Raw genomic sequence first — 21,193 nt, forward strand, 5'->3', positions numbered from 1 at the left:
GGTCTTGTCTCTCCGTTTTAAAAACTCTTCAGTCTGTCATTCAGAATAAAATCTAAAAAGTGTTTTCAATGGGATTTTTTTCGTGCTCTTTTCTCCCTGTCTTCTCTGCTAGAAATGCATGGACTACAGAGTCTTCTTAGGACTAGAGTCTCTTCTCATCTCCTGGAGTATCTTTGCTCCCATGGGAAAAGCTAGCTTTTATTGTGTAACTGAGCTCTCCACTGTGTAGCAGCTCCCCACCCCAGCTCCTGTGACCTGACTTTAGTTGAGGTCAAACTTGCCTGTCTGCCATCTTAGAACATCCATCAAGTCTCGGCCCATTCCTTGTAGCTCCAGGAAAAACTTTCCAGTCCCTGCCTAACACACCGCATTTTGAACACTGGATATTGTAGAACTATGGTATGTACCAGTTCAGGCTGTCTTTCTTCAGCTGGACCTTCAGTACTACTTAGAAATCTTTTTATTTGTTGTTAATGTAGTTGTCTCAAACCTTTATTCTTGGTTCCAGGCTTCAAGTTTGCCTTCCATTCCTCTTTCCTTCAAGATCCACTGTTCCCCCAGGTGACTTTCAGTTCTCCTTCTTGGAAATCAGAGAGTGCAGCCAGCTTGACCTGGCTGAAGTTCCCTCTTCTGGGAGTCAAAATTCTTCTCTACCTTTCCTTATCTTTTCCCCTCTCTTATGCAGTAAAACATGCTCCTGTTCCAACCTGAATTTAAGCCCTATGTTCTCTAGATCTTTGAATGGCATCAGCATCCTCTGAGCCACTCAGACTCTCAGTCTCCAGTCTGTTTCACATCTGCTACATCCCAGCAGTTCAAAGTGCTAACAGTCTACCTTTGCAAAGTGTCTCTAATCAATCCTCTTTCCTGTTACCACAGTCACCACCCCTGATCAAGTCCTTGCCATCCTCCCCTGGGATGGTTGGGAGAGACTATTCTTGGACTCTCCATTCTATTTCCCCAGTGCTGTTAGATGACTTTCTAGAAGCTGAATCTGGTTCTATTACACTACTGCTCAACATCCTCTTACAACGTGATAGAGGGTTATGATTGTCCACAAAAGTCGAATCTCCAGAGCATGACATGCAAAGACCTTCACCAACTCCTCCCCTTGTGACCATCTGTCACCCATCCTCTAGTCCCCTCAGCCCCTAAAGGGTTTCTTTAACCTAATATGGAATTGCCACACTTCTGAGACTTTGCATATGCTTTTCCCTCTTCCTAGAATGTCCTTCCCCTCATCTCTACCAGTACGAATCCTACTTATCCTTCGAGATCCAACTGAAATGCCACTTCTTTCATGCAACTGTTATTAGTCCTTCATTCATTCATTTAGTAAATATTAATTATGTATTTGCTCTGTTCAGACACTGTACGAGGTATTGAAGATACAGGAATTAAATACGCACCAAAATAGAAACAGTAGTTGTCTCCTGATGGTGGATTTATATGAGATGATTTTTCTTCTCCTTTTCCCACCTGTGTTTTTTAAGTTTTCTGCAATGAATGTATATTACCATTGTAGTAAGAGAAAATTAAGAATTATTTTGAGATTTTTTTCCCTGTTTTTTTAATATACAGATGAGAGATATTGAAAAATGTTTGTAGGCTGTGTGGGAAGGCGAATGGAAAAGCAGATGTTAAAGACGAGGAGAGAAGGAACAGGTTTTGGCAGCCAGGTCAAGAAGGAAGTGGGAGGCTTAGGACCCAAACCTCAGAGGAGGGATTAGCTTCCAGTAGGAGGCCGAGGACTACCAGTTCTTGAATGGCCTGGAATGGGTGAAGAGTGGGGCTCCTGCTCAACTCTGGGAAGGGAGCAGGGTGGACTACCTCAGACGATTCTCAGACAGGAGAACTCGCACCCTTCCTGTCAGAATCCATTTTCCCATCTCCTCCCTATAGCACCTGTCGTCTGCACTTTAGAGCCATACGTGCACAGATCTGTTGTCCTACTAGATTTAACATCCTTGTGAGCAGAGCCCATTCTTCATTATTTTTTCTCTCCTTCCCCACCACAGCGCAGTGCCATGTATCCCAAAAACGCTCAACAATGATTTCATAAAGTAAATTGCGTTATCTGTTTTCACAGTTCATTCTTTACGTAGTCTGGTTAATTAGAATGATGCTCCCCTTGGTAAGGCATTTTTATCTACAGCAGCCTTCTCAGCACTCTGGAGCGGCATCCTGGGCGTTGAGGGGGGCCTTACACTGCTCATGCTGGGAAGGGTGCGCTGCCTGCTTCCCCACGACGACCCCTCCACAGACTTTCACCCCCACTGCTTTTCCATGCTCACCCTGCCGCTGCCCCCCAGGGAAATCTATGAAGCTTGAAAAATAAAATGGTGTGCTCTTCCGGGGTCATCATGGTATCGTGTAACTTAGGGCTTCAGTTAATGGTAAAGAAACACAGTGTTGGGTTTCATGTTTCATCCTCGGACCCTGCAGTGGAAATCCTGCCCAAGCAGCTCCCAGTGAGAGACAGTAGCTTCCAAGGCTGATTCTGAGAATAGTAGAAAAGTTCCCAGAATATCCATCTTTAGTCCTTAGCAGAGGTGGGGCAGAATTGTTTTATTTCAGGCCCATAGAGACAACCTGGGAGCAGAGGAGCCTTTGGCAGAACTCTGCTGTGTTCTCTGTCCCTTGTGTCCCAGTTTGCTAATGAAGGCACCAAGCAATTAGAGGCTTATTTAAGGTTGCTTAGAGATAACAGCAGACTAAATTGAGCACAGGTTTTGCTGTGAATCCTTGGGATTAAAATAAGAATTCAAAATAAAATATTTTCAAGAAATAAAAAACAAAACCCAAAAGAGACATTTATCATTAAAAAGACTGTCACAAAGAGCTAAAAATTGTTTTTAATCAGCTTTTCTCCTATATTTTGATGTTACTAATAGTGGATTTGATTTAAATCTAAGGACTTGGGCCCTGAGGTTAATAAACAACATAACAGGTCGCTGTGCTAGGTGTCTTTAAAAGAAGGATGGACCTGGGCCTGCCTGGTGGCGCAAGCGGTTAAGTGCGCGCACTCTGCTGCGGCGACCCGTGAACCCTGGGCCACCAAAGTGGAGTGCACAAATTTAACCACTACACCACCAGGCCAGTCCTCAGGACCTCTGTTTTTGAGAGATGGCTTAGGTTGGTCTTGTTGAAAGGCTGGGGCTGCATTAACCTCACTTGCTTTAGAAATCTATGCTTTTGTTTCCTGGGTCTGTCTGAACCCAGTCCTTGGAAGGCTTCCTCCATGGCTCTCCTACACTTTCCTCCCTCTCCCCCAACCTCTGACTTCCTTCCCACAGCCTGTTGGCCTCCTAGTCTGCCACCTTTAAAGATTCCTCCTGCCCTCCCCATCCCCGTGCAACTATCTGTGGTAAAGGGAACACTTTAAGGACTGCTCAGGCGTGGCACCCTCATCCTCTGTCAGAGGAATGGAATTCTGGTCTCCTAACCACATCCGGGCCTTCAGGCTCTTTTCAGGGTCCTGCCATTTCCTAGGTTTGCAAGGCAAACACTTGAGGAAGTTTCCTGGTTTCCTTCCTCTCACGCTTAGAAGTTTAGACAGCTGCCTCCAGGTCAAGATGGGAAGGGGCCCAATTACAGTCTAGGGGTCAGCAGACTAGGCTGATGGCAGGTGACTTCAGATAGTAGAGGATAGCACAGTTTATTCACTTAGGCTTGTTTTCTATATAAATAAATCTTCCAGGAAATTCTAGCACATAAACAAACTGCCTTATAAACTAAAAGAGGCTGGCAAACACGTTGCCCTCTGCTGCCCGTGCTCCCTCCTCAGTGCCCTTGGCAGATGTCTCTGATGGGCCCAGTGTGGCCTCACAGCTTCTCCACACAGTAGGAGAGGACACAGCTAGGTCTAAATGAAGTGTGTTGCTGGGGGCCGGCCCGGTGGCGCAAGCGGTTAAGTGCGTGCACTCCGCTGCAGTGGCCCGGGGTTCATCGGTTCGGATCCAGGGCGCGCACCGACTCACTCCTTGGCAAGCCATGCTGTGGCGGCGTCCCATATAAAGTGGAGGAAGGTGGGCATGGATGTTAGCCCGGAGCCAGTCTTCCTCAGCAAAAAAAGAGGAGGATTGGCAGATGTTAGCACAGGGCTGATCTCATGAAAAACAAAACCAAAAAAAAATAAATGAAGTGTGTTGCTGACTGTGCTTCCATCTTGTTATTAACTCTTTAATCCTGCCGTGGTCTTCTCTATTCTTAAGAAGTGACCTATGCCTCACTCAGTCATAGTGGGCCTCATGCGAGGAGTGGGCCTAGTGAAGGAGACCCCTGCTCGCTCCTCAGCCAGCCATCACCCAACTGCCTCTGCCCACTGCAGTCACTAGTGCCTTCCCATCACAGACATGTTGTTATCTGCCTCTCTGAGCTGTGTTGGAGCACCTCCTCTTCTGCCCAGTTCCTTTTCAGACACATTCTTCTTGGCACCTTTGACTTGTCTCGCCACCGTGCCCCCCCACCCTCACCTGGACGATTGCCTCGTGTTCATAGCTGTAAGAAGTGGCAGAAATCTGCCCCGTGCTACCCCTGGCCACCCCAAACAGCTTGCTTTTGTTCCAGTCAGGAAAATGTTTCTTTCTTCCTAATATGTTTTTTTGAACTAAATATTTTACATACAGAACCCAGAGCTGCTCAGAAATGATATGGCATCTATTTACTTAAAAATTACAAATTAACCCCATTAGCGGTTTTGTGAACTAGAAATTTCTTAATGAGGCACTGACATTTTTTAGAAGATGAGTTTTAAAATACATTTGGGGGCCGACCCCGTGGCTTAGCGGTTGAGTGCACGCACTCCGCTACTGGCGGCCCCGGTTCAGATCCCGGGCGCACACCAACGCACCACTTCTCCAGCCATGCTGAGACTGCGTCCCACATACAGCAACTAGAAGGATGTGCAACTATGACGTACAACTATCTACTGGGGCTTTGGGGAGAAAAAGAGGAGGAGGATTGGCAATAGATGTTAGCTCAGAGCCGGTCTTCCTCAGCAAAAAGAGGAGGATTAGCATGGATGTTATCTCAGGGCTGATCTTCCTCACGAAAAAAAATAAAATAAAATAAAATGTGAAAAAATAAAATAAAATACATTTGAATGGAAATGAACAGTTTTCAAAGGATGTGGTTTCCTCACAACTTTGTATCTATAAGGTATAGAAAGTTGGTATGTGTTGAGGCATACTTGTTTTCTTTATTTCACCATCTATGTCTGTCTGTTTTATGAGACTTCTCGTAAATCCCCAGCCTGTTTTCTCAACTGTAAAATGGGCTGAATAATGCACTCCTCTCAGATGTGTTACAGAGATTTTAAAAGGTAGTAGGTGTGAAAGCGCTCTGCGACCAGACAGGGCCAATGCTCTGAAGTGTTGTGCTATTTCCTGTCTTACCTGGTACCTGAAAGTAGGTCTTGAGGTATACATTATTTGCTCCTTTCTTTTTTTTTTTTTGGTGAGTAAGATTATCCCTGAGCTAACAGCTGTTGCCAGTCCTCTTCTTTTTGCTGAGGAAGATTGTCCCTGAGCTAACATCTGTGGCCATCTTCCTCTATTTTATATGTGGGATGCCTGCCACAGCATGGCTTGATAAGCAGTGCATGGGTCCGTGCCTGGGATCTGAACCTGTGAACCCCAGGCTGCCGAAGTGGAGCTTGCAAACTTAACCACTACGCCACTGGGCCAGCCCCCTCTTTGCTCCTTTCTAACCAGGTTTTTTCCAGCCATATGCCTTCAGTCGGTGCTGGCTCGGTGTTTAATCTGACATTCTAGTAGTGTCCTAGGGTGTCTGCAGAAAACTTGCTGCCTGCAAAAAGTGAGTGACCCAGATCCTGTGATTAAGCAAAGGAAAGAGGAAAGACATGATCTTCTTTCTGAAGGGTTTTGTTTATGAAGCTCCTCATGGCTTTTTTACTTTTTCCATGAAAAACTCTTTGTCCTTTTGTCTTCTGCCACTGACCCTGGTTTTGGACGGGACATTGATGTGAATACAGTTTCCAAATTGGAAATTAATGAGGTGTTCCATCCAGAGAGGCCTTCCTCCCATACTGTAAAGCATGCTGCCCCTAGGGCCCTCCCCCTCCTTGAGTCTTTGCCTTCCTGCTGCCCTTCTCTGTGTAAGTCTGCAATGGGCATCTTTGTTTCCCTGCTCCCTCCCCACAAGATGGTTTCAGGCCTGTTTTCCTGGCCTAAGAATTTTTTTAGTCTGTGTTTCAGGTATGATTCCCAGAAACACTGGATTATGTTAAAGCAGAATAGGTTCTGCTGCCTGAGGCCACTGTCACTGGGCCAGGAAGTTCTCGATGGCTCTTCAGAGCTGCCGCTTCAGCCCTTTGTATATTCAGAAAGAAGGTTGGTACAGATTTTCTGGGATGCAGGCATTAAGGGGAAGGGGGTTCAAGTAAGGTGGAAGAGCTGTGAGAAACTTCTCATCAGTGCTGCAGGCTCGGATTTGGTGGTGCTCGTGTTCGCTGTTGAGAACAGCATCTGTCATTGACTGAGAAGGAAACAAGCTAAAGCAGCAGAGGTGCCCATTAGGAAAAAAGTGGCTCAAACCAGCTGAGATAGTGCAGCCAGTGTGTGTGGTTAGTGAGGTGTGATATGGAGTGGTCAACTTCTGGTTTTGCCAAGTTACAGGTAATAAATTTTAAGAACTCCTCAGGATTAAAAGTGCCCCCTGGTCAGGGCTCAGCACTACGATCAGAGGGTTCAGAGGGAGCAACAAAGCTCTGTTTAGAGCCAGGATACATGGGCTTGGGGGTGGCAAGGTGTCTAGGAACCTCGTGGAACTTACTGCAAAATTTGGTGCATAAATATTTCAGGGGAGAGGGCCTGAAGCTTTCATTAGATTGTTAAAGCAGCTTTTGACCCACCAGTTGACGTGAAAATCGATGCCCAGTCAGGGTGGTACAGTCTCCCTGTGTGAGGTGGTTAGCCTGGGTAAGTGTGTAGTGGTTTCCTGTGTCCTCCAGGAGAAAGAGACACAGACCCCAGGAAACCAGGTATCCTATGACCTGGATGCCTGAGGGAATCTGTGAGACTACTTGTGAAGTGTGTGCAAGAAGGAAGTGGAATAGAATGGAAAGGAAAGTTTCCCCAAGCATGCTCAAGTCAGACTATCAAACAAAATGTGGACACACAGGAGGAGGATTGACTGGGTTTGGAATGAAATGAAGAAAAGGAAACAAGCTTAGTCTCCAGGGGAAAACTTGGTGACCACAAGAATGAGTAGGTCGTGGCCCTGTCATTCTAGAGGAGGTTGGAGCAACTCCATTAGTGGGAAGTTTTCAGGAAATGTGGATGTGATAGAAGGACAAGCAAGGGCTGACCTTGAACGGGGCTCTTCTGAGACCTGCACGCACTGCTTCCCACCGGGACTGTTGGACAGTACCTAGAACTGGCTCTACAATTTCTCGTGCATTCACACACACAGAGACACCTCCTGAGAGCCAAATTCAGGACCCGCTTGCCACAGCAGAAGAGTCATGAGGAAGATATTTGAATCACTTGCATTTTTGGATAGGAGTGGTTCTTGGAATAATCCAAAAAGTATAGTTTGAGGATTTTTTTTTAAGAAAATCAAAATCTGATGTTACAGATCCAAGACTCTTTGTAATAAGGCTCTTTGCACTGAATCAAAGAAAAATGTGAGTAGTTGCTACCATTCATTCTCTTCCTGTGCTTCATAGCTGCCATTTTAAGAGTACTGGTTCTTTCTTCAAGGGAAGGTGATGGTATCAGAGGGGTCTCTTTAGCCTTCCAGGGTAGAAGCTGTGTTCTATAGAGGCTTTGCAGCATGGACAGCACCTCTGTGCTGGGCTCTCTCCTTTTCCCACTGGGAACACCTATGGATCCCTCAGATGGCCTTTTTCCGGAAGCATTGTCTCTGAGGTTGGGGTTTCAATGGTTTGGTGAAAGGAAGGCAGGGGGTATGTCTGCCAGCCCAAGCTGACAGGTTCTGCTGCTGATTGGAGCTCCCTCTGTGGCTCAGCACATCTGGCTTTTCCTTGCTCATGAATCTCATTTCCCACAGCATTTATCTCAGAGCTGTTCCACTTTCGTCATGCCCTGAACCCTTCCCCACAGAGCCCTCTCCGTTCTTTGCCTTATACTTGACTCCACAGATTGGGGCTATCTGATATGAGCACTCACAACTTCCCTCTTCTTCCCTTCAAGATCACCTCTCTCACCTCTCGCCTCCCCTTCCTTCCTGCCTCCTCTCCAAGCCCGTCTTCCTCTCTCATGGATGGGTCTCCTCTACTTGGCCTGAGATCCTTTCGTTCTCTTGCATCTTCAATCTTCCTTTTTACTGGCTTCTTCCCCTCCTCCTACAAACACAGCATAATCCTCTGTCCTGCCATCCTTCTGGAAGCAGTCATCCACACTCGTTGCATTGCCTCCACTGATAGCCATCCACCTATCCTTAACCCAAAGCTTCCCGAACTTTTTCACATCACAGTACACAGAGAAAATGTTGCTATTTGAATGGCACACGGGTGTGTGTGCCAGGCTGATGGAAGGCAGAGCTCTGGCTGCCCTGACAGTGAGAGGAACTGCTCTGGCAGCATCTGTGTAATCCATTCACAGCACGGGCCTGAAAGTTTACAGTTTGACTCTGCTTCCCGGCCTCCCCCCACCCGCACTGTCCCATATTTTTCCGCCTAAAATAGCCTTCCTAAAGATCACCAATAAGCAAATGCTAAATGCAAAGACTTTGTTTTCATCTTCCTTGAGTCCAAGTGGCATTTGACATATGCTAGAGGTTAAAAGCTCAGTCTCTGAAGCTGGACTGCCTGGGTTCAGTTCCTGGCTTTGCCATTCTCTAAAGGTATGACCTTGGGCACATTACTTACTGTGGCTGTGCCTTAGTTTCCTCATTTGCAGAGTGAGGATAATAAAATACCTACCTCATAGGGTTGCCGTGTGAATTAAATAGTTGCTGTGTATATAGCATGGAAAGTGTATAAACGGTCTCTGTCTCATCGGAAGTGCTACCTAAGTATCTGTTTTTGCTTTTGAGTACCCCTTTCTTAAAGCCCTTTTCTCCTGCTTTTCCTAACAGTGGATGCTTTTAATTATTCTCCTATCTCTTTGAGCTCTTGTTTTTCATTCTCCAGCTTCTCTTTTTGCTCCCTAAAATGGAGGAGGTGGTAGGGAATACAGCCTTGACTCTCTTCCTTGAACCCTCCAGTCGATGATGCCCGCTCCCCACCTCCAGACTAGTCATCTCCCCAGGCCCACCCCCCGACTGCCTGCTACATGTCCCCATCTGGGTCTCCTCCCTGCATCTCAGACTCAGGAGTCCAAAGATATTTTAATGTTTCTTTTATTTTTGTTTTAAAAGTAATAAATGCTCATTATAGAAAATACAGACAAATTGAAAGGATAAAGTACAGATCAACAGTAATCCCACCACTCAGCAAGCACCACCGCTAAACTTGGGTGTATCTGCTACGAGCCCAGTGGGTCTCATCCTGGGCCGAGTTCCTCCCAGGGCAAGTATGGCAATGTGTGGAGACATTTTTGGTTGTCAACTCCGAAGGTTGGGGGGGAGGTGCTACTGGCTCTAGCGGGTAAATTTCAAGAATACTGGTAAATAAACATTTTACAATGAATAGGACAGCCCCCACAACAAAGAATTAGCCCAGTAGTGCTGAGGTTGAGAAACTCTGTTCTGGACCTTTGTCTCCAGATAAATGCCCCAAATAGAATAAGTTGGAGTTGATTTTCTCTTTCTAACTTCATCCTGCTTCTCCACCTATGTTCTCTGTTTCTCTCAGTCCCACATCCCATGTCTGATCCATTACCATGCCCACAGATTCCCCATCTGTCACGTCTTTGGCATCGATCCCCTTCTTCTCTCTTCCAGTTTTGACGTTGATGACCACTCATTGATGAAAAAGCCTCCAACAGGCCCTTCACCTCAAGTCTCCTGCTTGGCCTTGCCTGTGCCCCCTGTATGTTTGGAGACGTTCCATCAGCTTCCACTGCCTGTTAAGTCTGAGCTCCCTGAGGGCAGCAGCTTCCACCTCTGATTGGTCTTTGTGCCTAGGCAGAACCTAACACCACTCCGAGCACAAAGTCAGTGCTCAGTAAATCTCTAGAATGTGTATGGATGAATGGTTGCATGAAAGAAAAACTTGAAAAAAATTCTCTTCATGACTCGCTCACAATCTGTACGTCTTTGCAGATCCTTGATGAATGGTTTGGCCGGACCATCATCTGCTCCTGCACCAAACTGAGCTACGAGCATGCACAGAGCATGATTGAAAGCCCAACTAAGAAAATCCCCAAGAAGGAGCTGCCCCCCATCTCCCCGGAGCACACCAGTGAGGAGGTACACCGAGCTGTCTTGAATCTCCACGGAATTGCAAAGGAGCTACGCAAACAGCGGTTTGTGGATGGTGCCCTGCGTTTGGATCAGGTCAGTCACTTCTTTTTTTCAATGCAACCAGCAGATTGGGCTTGTGCCTGAACCCAGTGTGCATGAGATTCAGCGTGGCAGTCTTGGGCTCTTCCCTCCTCTCCTTTCTGCAACACTGCACTAAAACAGTGTTCTCTGAGGCAAGCAGGAACTAACTCCCACCCACCCTCCCAACTCCACAGGCACACGAGGCCTAGTGACATGAGCCAAGGCAAAAGAGTGGTGTCCGTGTGGGTGGCTGTGTGACCAAAACTCCCAGCTGGTCTTCTCTGATAAGGCTGTGTCCAGTATTTGATCCTCACCTCAGTTTCTACCTCAAATCCCTCTTAATGGAGAAGGGAACAGGAAACATGGAAGTTTAGAAGGCAGTTAACCAGTATCTGATTGTGAGGCTTAAAAAGAATTTCTTCTTAATCCCCATCTTCCAAAAAGAAGTACATGTTTACAAATTCTAGATTAATATCTGAAGAAGCAGAGAATTGAGGAGTCTAGAACGTTGGCTGTTGGAGAAAAGAGTAGAGCCTGTGTTCTGTATTGTGCACTTTTTTTCTTCTCCTTCATATTTCTTAATCAAACCCCAGAGAACTGGCTTTCTTTCCCTGGTCACTGTGTGCTGAGGGAAGCCTCTGGGTGTTTGAAAAATGAGTTGGGCAACAGGATTGGCTGATGGAGCTGTTTATCAGACCATTGGCAGAGCATAGCCTCATGGAGACTTCTTTCTCTGAGTCTTTGAGCCTGGAGAGATCTCAAAAGTCTTGTTATAAAACTTTCTAATTGAAGTTTCATTTCATCCTATCTTTTGTGATATACTTACACAAATGTTTATCAGCAGACATTGTACATAGTTGCCACCCTGGGCCTACGAATAAGTTAGCAGCTCCGGGGACAAGTGGATAATCTGTTCTGCCTGTGCTTGGAGGAGTCCAGGGTATCTTCTGGGGCTCTCATGCTCCTCCTTGCCTTGCCTGGGCTCAGGCAGCCTGAGCAGTCTGCTCAAGAATGCTGATGGGGAGACAGTAGGCAGAGTGGCCGCTGAAGAACACGGCAAAGCTGGTGGGAGAGGACCGGAGGCATAGGAGATGATGGAATATCTCTTTCCTTCCTTCAGTGAAATCCTTTGGGGGTGTGGACATGCTCTCATTCTCACTCATCAGTGGCTACCTGGTTGTCAAATCCAAGGACACTTTTCAGTTCTTGCTTCCTAGTCTTCTGTCCTGCATTTGGCCCTTTGAAGCTTCACCTCCTGGTTCTCTGCTTCTCTTCATACATGTCCAGTGATGTCCTGCTGGTCCCTTTGCAGAAGCCTCTTCCTCTGCTCACCACTTTAGGGTTGGCATTCCCTGGGGGTCTACCCCACCCTCTTTTTTTCTCTCTCTATCCACACTGCCTTCCTGAATGAATTCCTCTACTCTTACGATTTTAACTACTGACTGGATGCTGATGATGCCAAAATCTGTCTCTCCAGCCCTGCCCTCCTTCCCAGGCTCCAGACAAGCCTCTCCACCTGCCTTCTTGAACTCTTCGCCTGGATGCCCCATGGTCATCTCAGCCAGTGCTCGTCATTCCTTCTGCAGGACACAGTGGTCAGTGCCTATGGCATGCTGCACACACTGGCTAGTTCTCCCTTTTACCTCTGCTTCCGCTAGGGAAATTGTGTGTACCAGGGTCAATCCTATTCATACCCAAACCTGGTTATGCCACATGTACATGTTGTTATAATTATGCAATGTAAATGAGTATTAGGTAAATTGATCAAATAAGAGCATAAAAAAGAAAGCTGTTGTTTCTGTGAAAAGTAAGTTAAATTGTTTGGAAAGACTTGAGGATGAATCTTCAAAAATTCTGCCATTCGGGTGTGACACCTATCAAAGAGTAGGGGAAAAAATCATAAAATTCAGGGAGAATTCTGTACTCAGATTGCTTTACAGTGTCTAAGTTCTCCCTCTTTTAAAGAAACAAAAACTAAATTATAGATAATGAATTATGAGTGTAGTTTATTCAGAAAAAAGTATCTAGAAATACAATTAGCATACTCTTTTTTTAAAGATTTACATTTTTAAAAAAACAGTGAATGAATATACATTTATATAAATTAAAACAAATGTTTAGTTATATATGTATCTCTTCTGTATGATTCTTCTCTTTAGCTGCTTCTAGAATGACTAACCATCGCTTCAAGCACATCAAATGAGACGGTTTCTGTTGTAACATTTAGAGACCTTAGCCCATCAGATTGCTATAAAGTTCAATTTAATTAAATATATGAAATACTCTAAAAACTATAAAAGACTGTTGGTGATCTCAGCTCGTGTTAGGAGGGGTATGGTGGTCAGGGTAGAAGAGTGATCACAGATTATTGATGGATGCTGATCTGTTGGCATGTCTTAAAATCAGAATTCTGCTGAAAATAACCTTAAATATCTAAATCTCGTTGGCCCTCTCAATTTATAAATTAGAAGGCTGAAGCCCCTAAAGATTAAATGAGCTGCTTCTATGCAAGAAATAGCTAACGCTTTGTTCTGTTTTCTTTCATTTACACCATGCTGACTTAAAGAGAAAAGTTTTCCTTCAAAGTGAGAAAAAAAAAAACCCTCAAAAGTCCTAAGTAGGTTCCAGTTAATTAAGGTTTGAAAATAATGGATTTGCGTCCTTAGAGTTGATTCCTTGGGTTCCCCAGAAAACAAGTGTGTGGAGCATGGCTTTAGAAGGAGGAACACATCCGTGTCCCACAGCAAGGGCCACTGGCGAGAGCCTTTATAAATCAGCTAATGGCCCCATTCAGAAGTCACTGCGTTTGTTCTCCTGTGCCTACCGCCTGCATTTGCCCTCATGAAAATCCATTTTTCCTCGGTGCTTTTGGCATAGCCTGCTATTTAGAGTTGCTCTCTGATGCTTTGTTTGCCTCAGTTCACTATGTCCACATTTTTGGTGGCAGTCCTAAAAAATATATGTCCTTTTACACTAGCCTCAATCAGAGAGGCTCTATGAGAGGCCTCTGAGAGGGGACACCATCCATCACACAGTATGCCCTTGAATGCAGACTAAATCTGCTAAACCAGAAGGTTCGCCTTTCCAAGAAATCAGTTTACCACGATGACCTTCAGAATGAGTGAGGTGGAGGACACTAGTATGGTGCTGGTTTGTTGAGTCAAGGACCAACTGGTTTGGAGATCATACTAACGGCAGAAATACAGAGCAACTTGACCACTGGGTGATTGCAGTCAACAACTTAGACTGGAGCTGCCTCGCCCATGTCTGAGCTAGTGCACCCTCAGCTCTCAGGCTGGCTCCAGGCCCCTGGGGACCACCTGCCAGCAGTCCTGTCTGCTTTACCCTAGTGTGCTATCAAATATTAGCAAGTTCTGTATGTACTGTGAAGTGAAACAGATTGTGAAGCACTGCCTTCGAGGTCGGATTACCTGCTCCAAGTGTCTCTTTCACCTCCAGCTCGAACCTAGTTCTAAAGAGGTTCTAGCTCGGTGGATGATGCTCCTCTCTTTCACTGTCCAGAAAGCATGTGCAGGTGCCAAATGCATTTTTTGTGCTTTTTGGTTGGATGAGTTAAATGATATCCCTTCCAGGTGGTTTCTTCCCATCGTCATGTTTTCTGCTGCTGTGTTAATTCTAGAATTTAACACAGATGCTTGTTTTATTTTATTTATTATAATGTATGTCACCCCTATTTCTTAAAAGGAGACTTCCATAAAGGGAGCCCAGACTTTTTTGTGTTGTAGTAAAAGTAATCATAATGGCTTATAATCATTCGCAAATCTTAAGCTCTGGGGAAGGGGCACTGTGAGACGTCCTCCCTCCTTGCTCTGGTTCTTGCCCTGTGACTCAGGCCTGCCCGACAGAGCTCCCTGGCACTCCCAGACTCAAAGCCTGCTCCTGGGCAGCCTCCCTTCTAGGGATGAAGACGACACTGACTATGATATGACGACAAGGCCTCACCCTTTTGGTGTTCTCTGTCTTAGCCATGGCTTTCAGAAGGGATAGGAAGGGAGGTAGTGGGGTGCTAAATAGAATCCCGAAACGAAACATTGTAGGGAATATTGATTGTTTTCAGGAAGCTACACTTACACCTTTCTGGGACTTTCTCTCCAGCCCGACTTTCCTCAATCAGGTGATAGCACTTAGAGAGAGGCCAGTCTGTGAGGACTTCTAGAGAATCAAGCACGATGGCCTGCAGGAAACTGCCACTTGTGGGGTCCCCAGCAGCAGGTCAGGGGACGTGAATGGTTCCTGCTGAGCCGCTGACTTCCTGAATTTAGAGAATGTTGTAGTGAAGAAAATTTGATATTTCCATCTTCTTAGGCAAATTCCTCCAAACTAAAGGAGCCTTTGCTAAATTCTCATATGCATCTTATTTGAATCCCACCTGGCACAGTTTTCAAGCCCAAACTTCAGGCAGTTTCTTTGAGTGGACTTGATTGTAAAGATAAACTTGTTAGTGGAAATAATTTTTCAATACCTTGGGACCCAAGATGCTGTGGAATGCTATTATGGGTGACCTTGGCCTAGCCCAGCCTTTAAGTTAGGGGTCAGCAGACTTTCTGTAAAGGGCCAGATAGTGAATATTTTAGCTTTTGTGGGCCGTGTGGTTGCTGTCTCAACCACTTGACTCCGCTGTTATAGTGTGAAAGCAGCTAGAGACAAACAGATGAGTGTGGCTATGTTCCAATAAGACTTTAAGGACACTGAAATTTGAATTTAATATAATTTTCATGTCACAAAATAGTATTCTTCCTTTGATTATCTTCCAATCATTTAAAAATGTAAAAACCATTCTTAGCTCGTAGGCTGTACAAAAGCAGGTGGAAGGCCAGATTTGGCCTGTGGTCCATAGTTTGCTGACCCCTGCTTAAATGAAATGCAGCTCTATTACCCAGCCAGCTTTTAGCAGCTCATCATCCCAGCGCTGGGGAATTGGGCTGGGTAATGGAGAACAGTTGTGCTAAGTTAGCTCTCGGGATGGTTTCATGCAATTAAGTAAATTATTCCTTTGATTAGTTCCATGCTTAGCAGGTCCAACTGGAGCATAGAAGTAGAGGAATGAATCAGTTTAGCACCAGTTCCCTTACCCTATTTACAGTCAGGTAGCTTTAACTAGCCTGAGGCAAAAAGAGCAGTGGTTCTAATTTCCCACCTCTGCAAGCTTGGCAGCCTCTTCACAGTCAGGTCTCGTCCCGGCTACCCTGTCTCCCAAGCCCACTTGCAGAGATGCTGGCTCCACCATCTTGTGAGGTACACCATAGGTGGGGGGTGCTCCCAGCAAAACATGGCTCTGAGGAAGCTATATGGTATTTCTCCTCCCACCCCACCCCTGTTGCTATATGTAGCAATATGTTTTGTTTTCATGTATTTAAAAATTATAGTTAAGAATGTCTCTGTTCCTTCTCTCCAATGCAGTTGTTTTCAAGAAATGAGCATTCCAGCTCTCTGCTGTTTAATTTTTGTACAGTATGATATTTGGTGCAAGGTAAGGACGGGCGTACTATCCTATCTGGCTCTTCCTTCGTCTTATTATTTATGTCATCACTTGAGCACAGAGTAAGCTGTTGATTAGGTGGTTGGATCTGTCTGTAGAATTGGTCTCTATTTTCTTAGTCATAGAGGCCATCATTCAGCATGTCTTCAGAAAGCATTTATTGGGTACCTACTATGTGCTAGGTGCTGGAAATGAGGGATGAAGGAATAAGATCAGTCCCAGTTCTTAAGTTCATAGTGTAGTGAAGGAACCAGCAGACCACACAGAAAATAAGAAGTGCTGTGACAGAGCTCTCCCAGAGTGCAGTGAGACTGTGACAGAGCTCTCCCAGAGTGCAGTGAGACTGTGACAGAGCTCTCCCAGAGTGCAGTGAGACTGTGACAGAGCTCTCCCAGAATGCAGTGAGACTGTGTTGGAGAGGACTGGCCTGGTCTCAGGGGATCGGGGAACATTTCCCAGCAGGGGCAGTGTGTACACTAGGTCTAGGTCTTTTAAAAGACTTGAGGGGCTAGCCAGGCTCCAAAGGCAAGGGAGGGCATTTCAAGCAAACTGCTGGTGCAGGCATGGAAGGGGCGAGAGATGGCACATTTGGGCCACGTCAGATTGTTCCAGGTTATGTGGCGCAGAGCATGAAGAATGGGAGTAGCTAGAGAAGGAGGCAGAGGCTAGGCCTTGAAGTCTTCAGGAGTGAGCTGGGGGAGCCATGGAATGATTTCAGATACAGAAGTGACATGATCAGAACTGTTTTAGAAAGAGCTTACTTACTGTAGTATGGAGAGTAGACTAAAAGAGAACAAAATAAAGGAAGCTTACATTCCAAGAGAGAAATGACAAGGGCCAGACCTGAGATAGAGACTGGGAAAGAGAAAAATACAGATCCAAGAGAGGAAGGAAAATTGGCAAGCCTTGACAAATGGACTATCTTGATTAGATGTGGAAGGACGAGGGCCTAGTAGTGAGGGAGATGCGAGGAATCAGGGAATCAGGTTTCAGGTTTAGACACGTGGGTTGATGCAGTACCACATACTGCCCAGGAAACACCATATGATAGGAGAGTTGAGAAGAAAGATGATGACTTCCATTTAGGGTCTGTTGAGTTTGAGGGGCCAGCTGGACACAGAGCCGGTAGAGGTGTGGAATAAGCATGTGGGCATAGAGGTCTGGAGGTCAGTTGGGAGGGCTCACCTAGAGGTAACCATTTGAGAGCCAGCAGCATCCATGTGGTCCTTCAGCTGTATAGAAATGAGCTCTAGTGAGGAGCGCTCTAGAATGAGCAGCCACATGGCGCTAGATAAGACAGGAGAGTGAGACACACTTCCTCCTGCCCCAGTGCTTAGTTCGGGCCCTCTGATCCCCACTTTTTCCTTAGAAAGGAAGCTTTAAATCAGATTATAAAAGCAGAAGTATATTCTTATGCTTATATAAAAGTATACAAATATATTCTAATATTAGAAAATACAAAAGCATAAAGAAGAAATCAAAATCACCTATAATCCCATCACCCAGAAATAACCACTATTAATATTTTGGTTTATTATAATTCCTTATGAATTTCCCTCTTACCACTTCATGGCAGGAGGGAGGAGTGGTTAGCATAACATACATATAATTTTTATACTCTGCTTTTTAATATTATATAATGAGTTTTTTCCTATATCATTCAAAATTCTTCTAAAACATTATAATGCCTATGTGATATACCATCATATGAATATGCTCTTAAACATTTAACCATGCCCCAATTGTGGATATTCAGATTCTGACTTTTTGATACTATAAATGATAGTGCCGTGGCCGTCTGTATTCATAAATCTTTACCCTGATCTCTGATTATTTCCTTAGGACAGTCCTGGAACTGTGATGATAGGGTCAGAGATATAGACATATTTAAGAATCTTGAAACATTGCCACGTTCCCTTCCAGAAAGGTTGTACCAATTTATACTCTTTCTAGTAGCCTATGAATAAGAGCACCTATGATGGAAACACCTGTCAGGAGTTTTCTGCCTTCATGGGGGGTTGTCTGTCTCTCTGTCTCTCTCTGTCCCTCTCTCAAAGCCATGTCTAGGTCTCCTGAAATGTTCCAGTGACTGTGGTCTTGGATTATTCCTTCATCTTTCATATTGTTCTATGGTTTACACCATAGACATTTCCTATGTGCATTAGCCATTATAAAAAATACCCCTAAGGGTCCTGACATTTAAAATGATTGAGAGAGGTGGTTGAAAGCATCTTGCTAAACTCTTGCTAACATTGAGACTGGAGAGTTGATCTCCTGCCCCAAGCTGAAGTCCTTCTTTCTGCTCATTAGAATCAATAAAGAACCCATTTGAAATGGTGCTGAGAACTGTTATTGCATTTTCAGATCCTCAGAGAACATTTGTAACTTCACTGGCGTTTTTTGTTGCTCTTACCTCCTGAATATCATAGCTTTCAGGCCTTGTTTGGGTTGGCCTGACGTGAATAATTATAAGGAAATCCAATTGAATTAAGACTAAGGAGAACAGAGTCACTCTCTGTAATCTCTGCCACTCTAAGAATTGCTACACCTCTCTTAAGGGTAGTGATAAACAGTACAGGAAGGCTTCTGCTTGAAATTCAGGGCTTCCGTTTAAATGTTGACAGACAGTGCGTTACTTCAGCCATAAAGGTAGTTCTAGAATCAGTGAAGCTTAAAGAATATTTATCACCCTGTCAGATTTTCCCCAGTTACCAGTTTCATAATAATCGTATTAGCAAAATTTTCATTTAGATTTATCCATCTCATTTATAAATAAATCCACAGCCAAGAATCTATGCTCTTTTGAGCCATTCAGCACCAGCTTGTGTAGGATGGCCTCTGTGGAGGAGAGTGGAGCAGCTGGAGCCTCCTGCTTCAGGGAGAACATGGGAGCACAGGAATTCCCAGCAGAGGGTATTGAAATCTTGCCTTTGAGACAGAGAGGGGTTGATTTAGTTATCGCACTTCAGTGTCCTATGGAATCGAGGAAAACATTCCAAATTTATGCATCCCGAGGCATGAACAAGAGACAGATTGGAAAACTTGACCTAGTTGTATATAAGTAACACTCATTATAGCCACTTATGTGTGGCTGTTAACATATGCATAAAAACTAACATATATCATTAAGTGTCAGAGAAACTTTGCTGAGCAGCTTGTTATTATAACCCTAAACTTTTCATGTACTCACCCTTCCTTTAGGCATGTCACATAGTCATTTACTCATAATTTTCAGCAATTAGAAGGAATATGGGTAGTATTATTCTGGAAGTTGTTAAAAATACGGACTCAGACATGATCTCCGACCCTTACTGGACAGATATTTCTTGAGTTCCTATTGTGTTACAAATACTGCTCATAGTGCTCCTATGAAGGCACCTTTGGCAGTGGAAGACAAACTTTCTACCCTAAAGTTGCTTGGTGAATTTGAGAAGAACTCTGTGTACTTAAAGAAACTCCAGTAAGAGAAAAGCGAGGGCATGGTCAGTTGACTCAGGGCTGAAGGAATACCAAACCTGACGGTTATTAGGTAGATGGGATTAGTGAAAGAAGGCTAGCTTGGGAAGTGAAGCCCTGAATCGCCTGGTATGAAAGTGGAGGGCATGATTGGTGAAGGAGAGCTGAAAGGGGTAGAATGCCTGCCCTGTTGAGATTTAGGGAATACATTCCATCACGCTCCTCTCTCTCTGAGTTCTGAACCCACTGAAAAATAGACATGCGAGTCAGACTGAAATCAAAATATTCCATCTATTACCGATAAAGTCTGGACTAGAGAAGGCAGCTAGAGCGGGTTCAAGCATTTGGTTCAAGCTCAGAAGTTAATGTTGTAAGAAGAAACTCTGATTGGAGTGATTAGAGGGAACAGAAAGTAGCCAGAGACGGAGAGAGAGGTGTGCCATCTACCAGCCTGGGTTCTCCAGGGATGGTCCTAGTGTGACCTTTGCTACTAGGTGCCTTCCAGTGCAGTGGCTGCTGGTGAGGACCAGTAGCTGATGCTTCTGCTCTTGGTCGGAATGGCCAGTACAGATCCTCAGCAGAACTCTGAAGACTGCTTTTTATATAACTTTAGAAAGTAAACTTGGCTCCTACCCTGCTTCTAGAAGCTTTTCACTTGCCTACTGGTTCTTTCTGCTTTGCTGTATCCAGGCTCATTTCTTATAGAAGGCAAAAGCCCTACCCCTGCCCATATAAACCTTTCTTGGTTGCCAGGAACCTGATGATTAAAATTCCACATACTGTGCAGAAAAGCTTGCATTAGCCATCCCATCTATCCCTCCCACTTCGGGCTCCCTGAGCACTTTATTTATACCTGTCACCTGTCTTGATCACATTGTCACATTGCCTTGTCGTTTTCCATTTGCTTCCCAGTCTCCTTCTCTAAGACTGTGAGTTCCTTAAGGGTAAAGACAGTGACTTGTTCATCTTTGTATCTCCAGCACCTGCACAGTGCTTGTTTTTAACCAGGTGTTTTAAGGTGTCTAAGCATCTCTGTACATATTGGTCTTTTTAAAAAGATGATGATAGTTGTAATCTGGGGGAGGGACTGAAGCTCTAGAAGAGAGGTGTGTTTATGTAAAAGAATTAAATGCACATTATGAATCAGAGAGGGTTCCTTCCCTTTTGAATAAAAGGATTGAGTGTTTGATTACTTGCCGAGGTGTACAGGGTTTAGAACAGGGTGTAATGAGGACTTTCTCAAGGGGGAGCTGCCTGGACAGGTGTGAGGAGCCAGGAAGCTCCAGCACCTGAGGGGACTGGCAGTGCTTCTGAGGCGTCCTGAGCACTTCTCTGTTCACCTCCGTGTCCTCAGACCAAGCTGTGCCCCTCGGGGAGCCTGGCAGAAGAGGCTTTCCAGGGGAAGGCAAAGTGACCCCCAGTGTGCCAGCCTGGGAATGGAGATGCTCAGGCTTGTCAGAGAGCTGGCTCACCGGCCTGGAAAGGTGGACAAGGCACCAAATCGCCCCACCTGCCTCTCAAAGATTCCCTCTGGGGTGAGCTAATGTCAGCTGCTATCCCCCACCCCCAAGACGAGATGGGAATGATTTGTATACCATAGTGGGATCCCCAGTCCAATGCTCGCTCTGTGCAATCTGAGCAGAGCTTGGTTTTGCTTTTAATGGAAACGATTTCTGCAAGACAGAGGTTCTGTGTTAGTTGCTGCTGGGCCGACTGAGAAGAGGAGAAAACTCCCATCACAGTGGAGTTGAGAGTGTGCCCAGATGACTCAAAGTCCCCAGCATTTCCAGGGGGCAGTGAAGTGAGACAAAGGGCTGTCACGCT

At 45.1% G+C, this 21,193-nt stretch overlaps 1 protein-coding gene across 5 annotated transcripts in view; it reads left to right on the plus strand.

Moving 5' to 3' along the window:
* Positions 1 to 21,193, plus strand: part of DIS3L2 (DIS3 like 3'-5' exoribonuclease 2) — a 338,953-nt gene that overhangs the window by 251,106 nt on the left and 66,654 nt on the right. For all 5 annotated transcript variants that reach the window (XM_058533210.1, XM_058533214.1, XM_058533212.1 and 2 more), the window contains one exon: positions 10,192 to 10,425. In XM_058533210.1, the coding sequence (XP_058389193.1) occupies positions 10,192 to 10,425 (234 nt within the window). The remainder of the gene's footprint in view (positions 1 to 10,191; positions 10,426 to 21,193) is intronic.

Source organism: Diceros bicornis, chromosome 37 (assembly GCF_020826845.1).
Source record: "Diceros bicornis minor isolate mBicDic1 chromosome 37, mDicBic1.mat.cur, whole genome shotgun sequence".
Classification (NCBI taxonomy): Eukaryota; Metazoa; Chordata; class Mammalia; order Perissodactyla; family Rhinocerotidae; genus Diceros; species Diceros bicornis.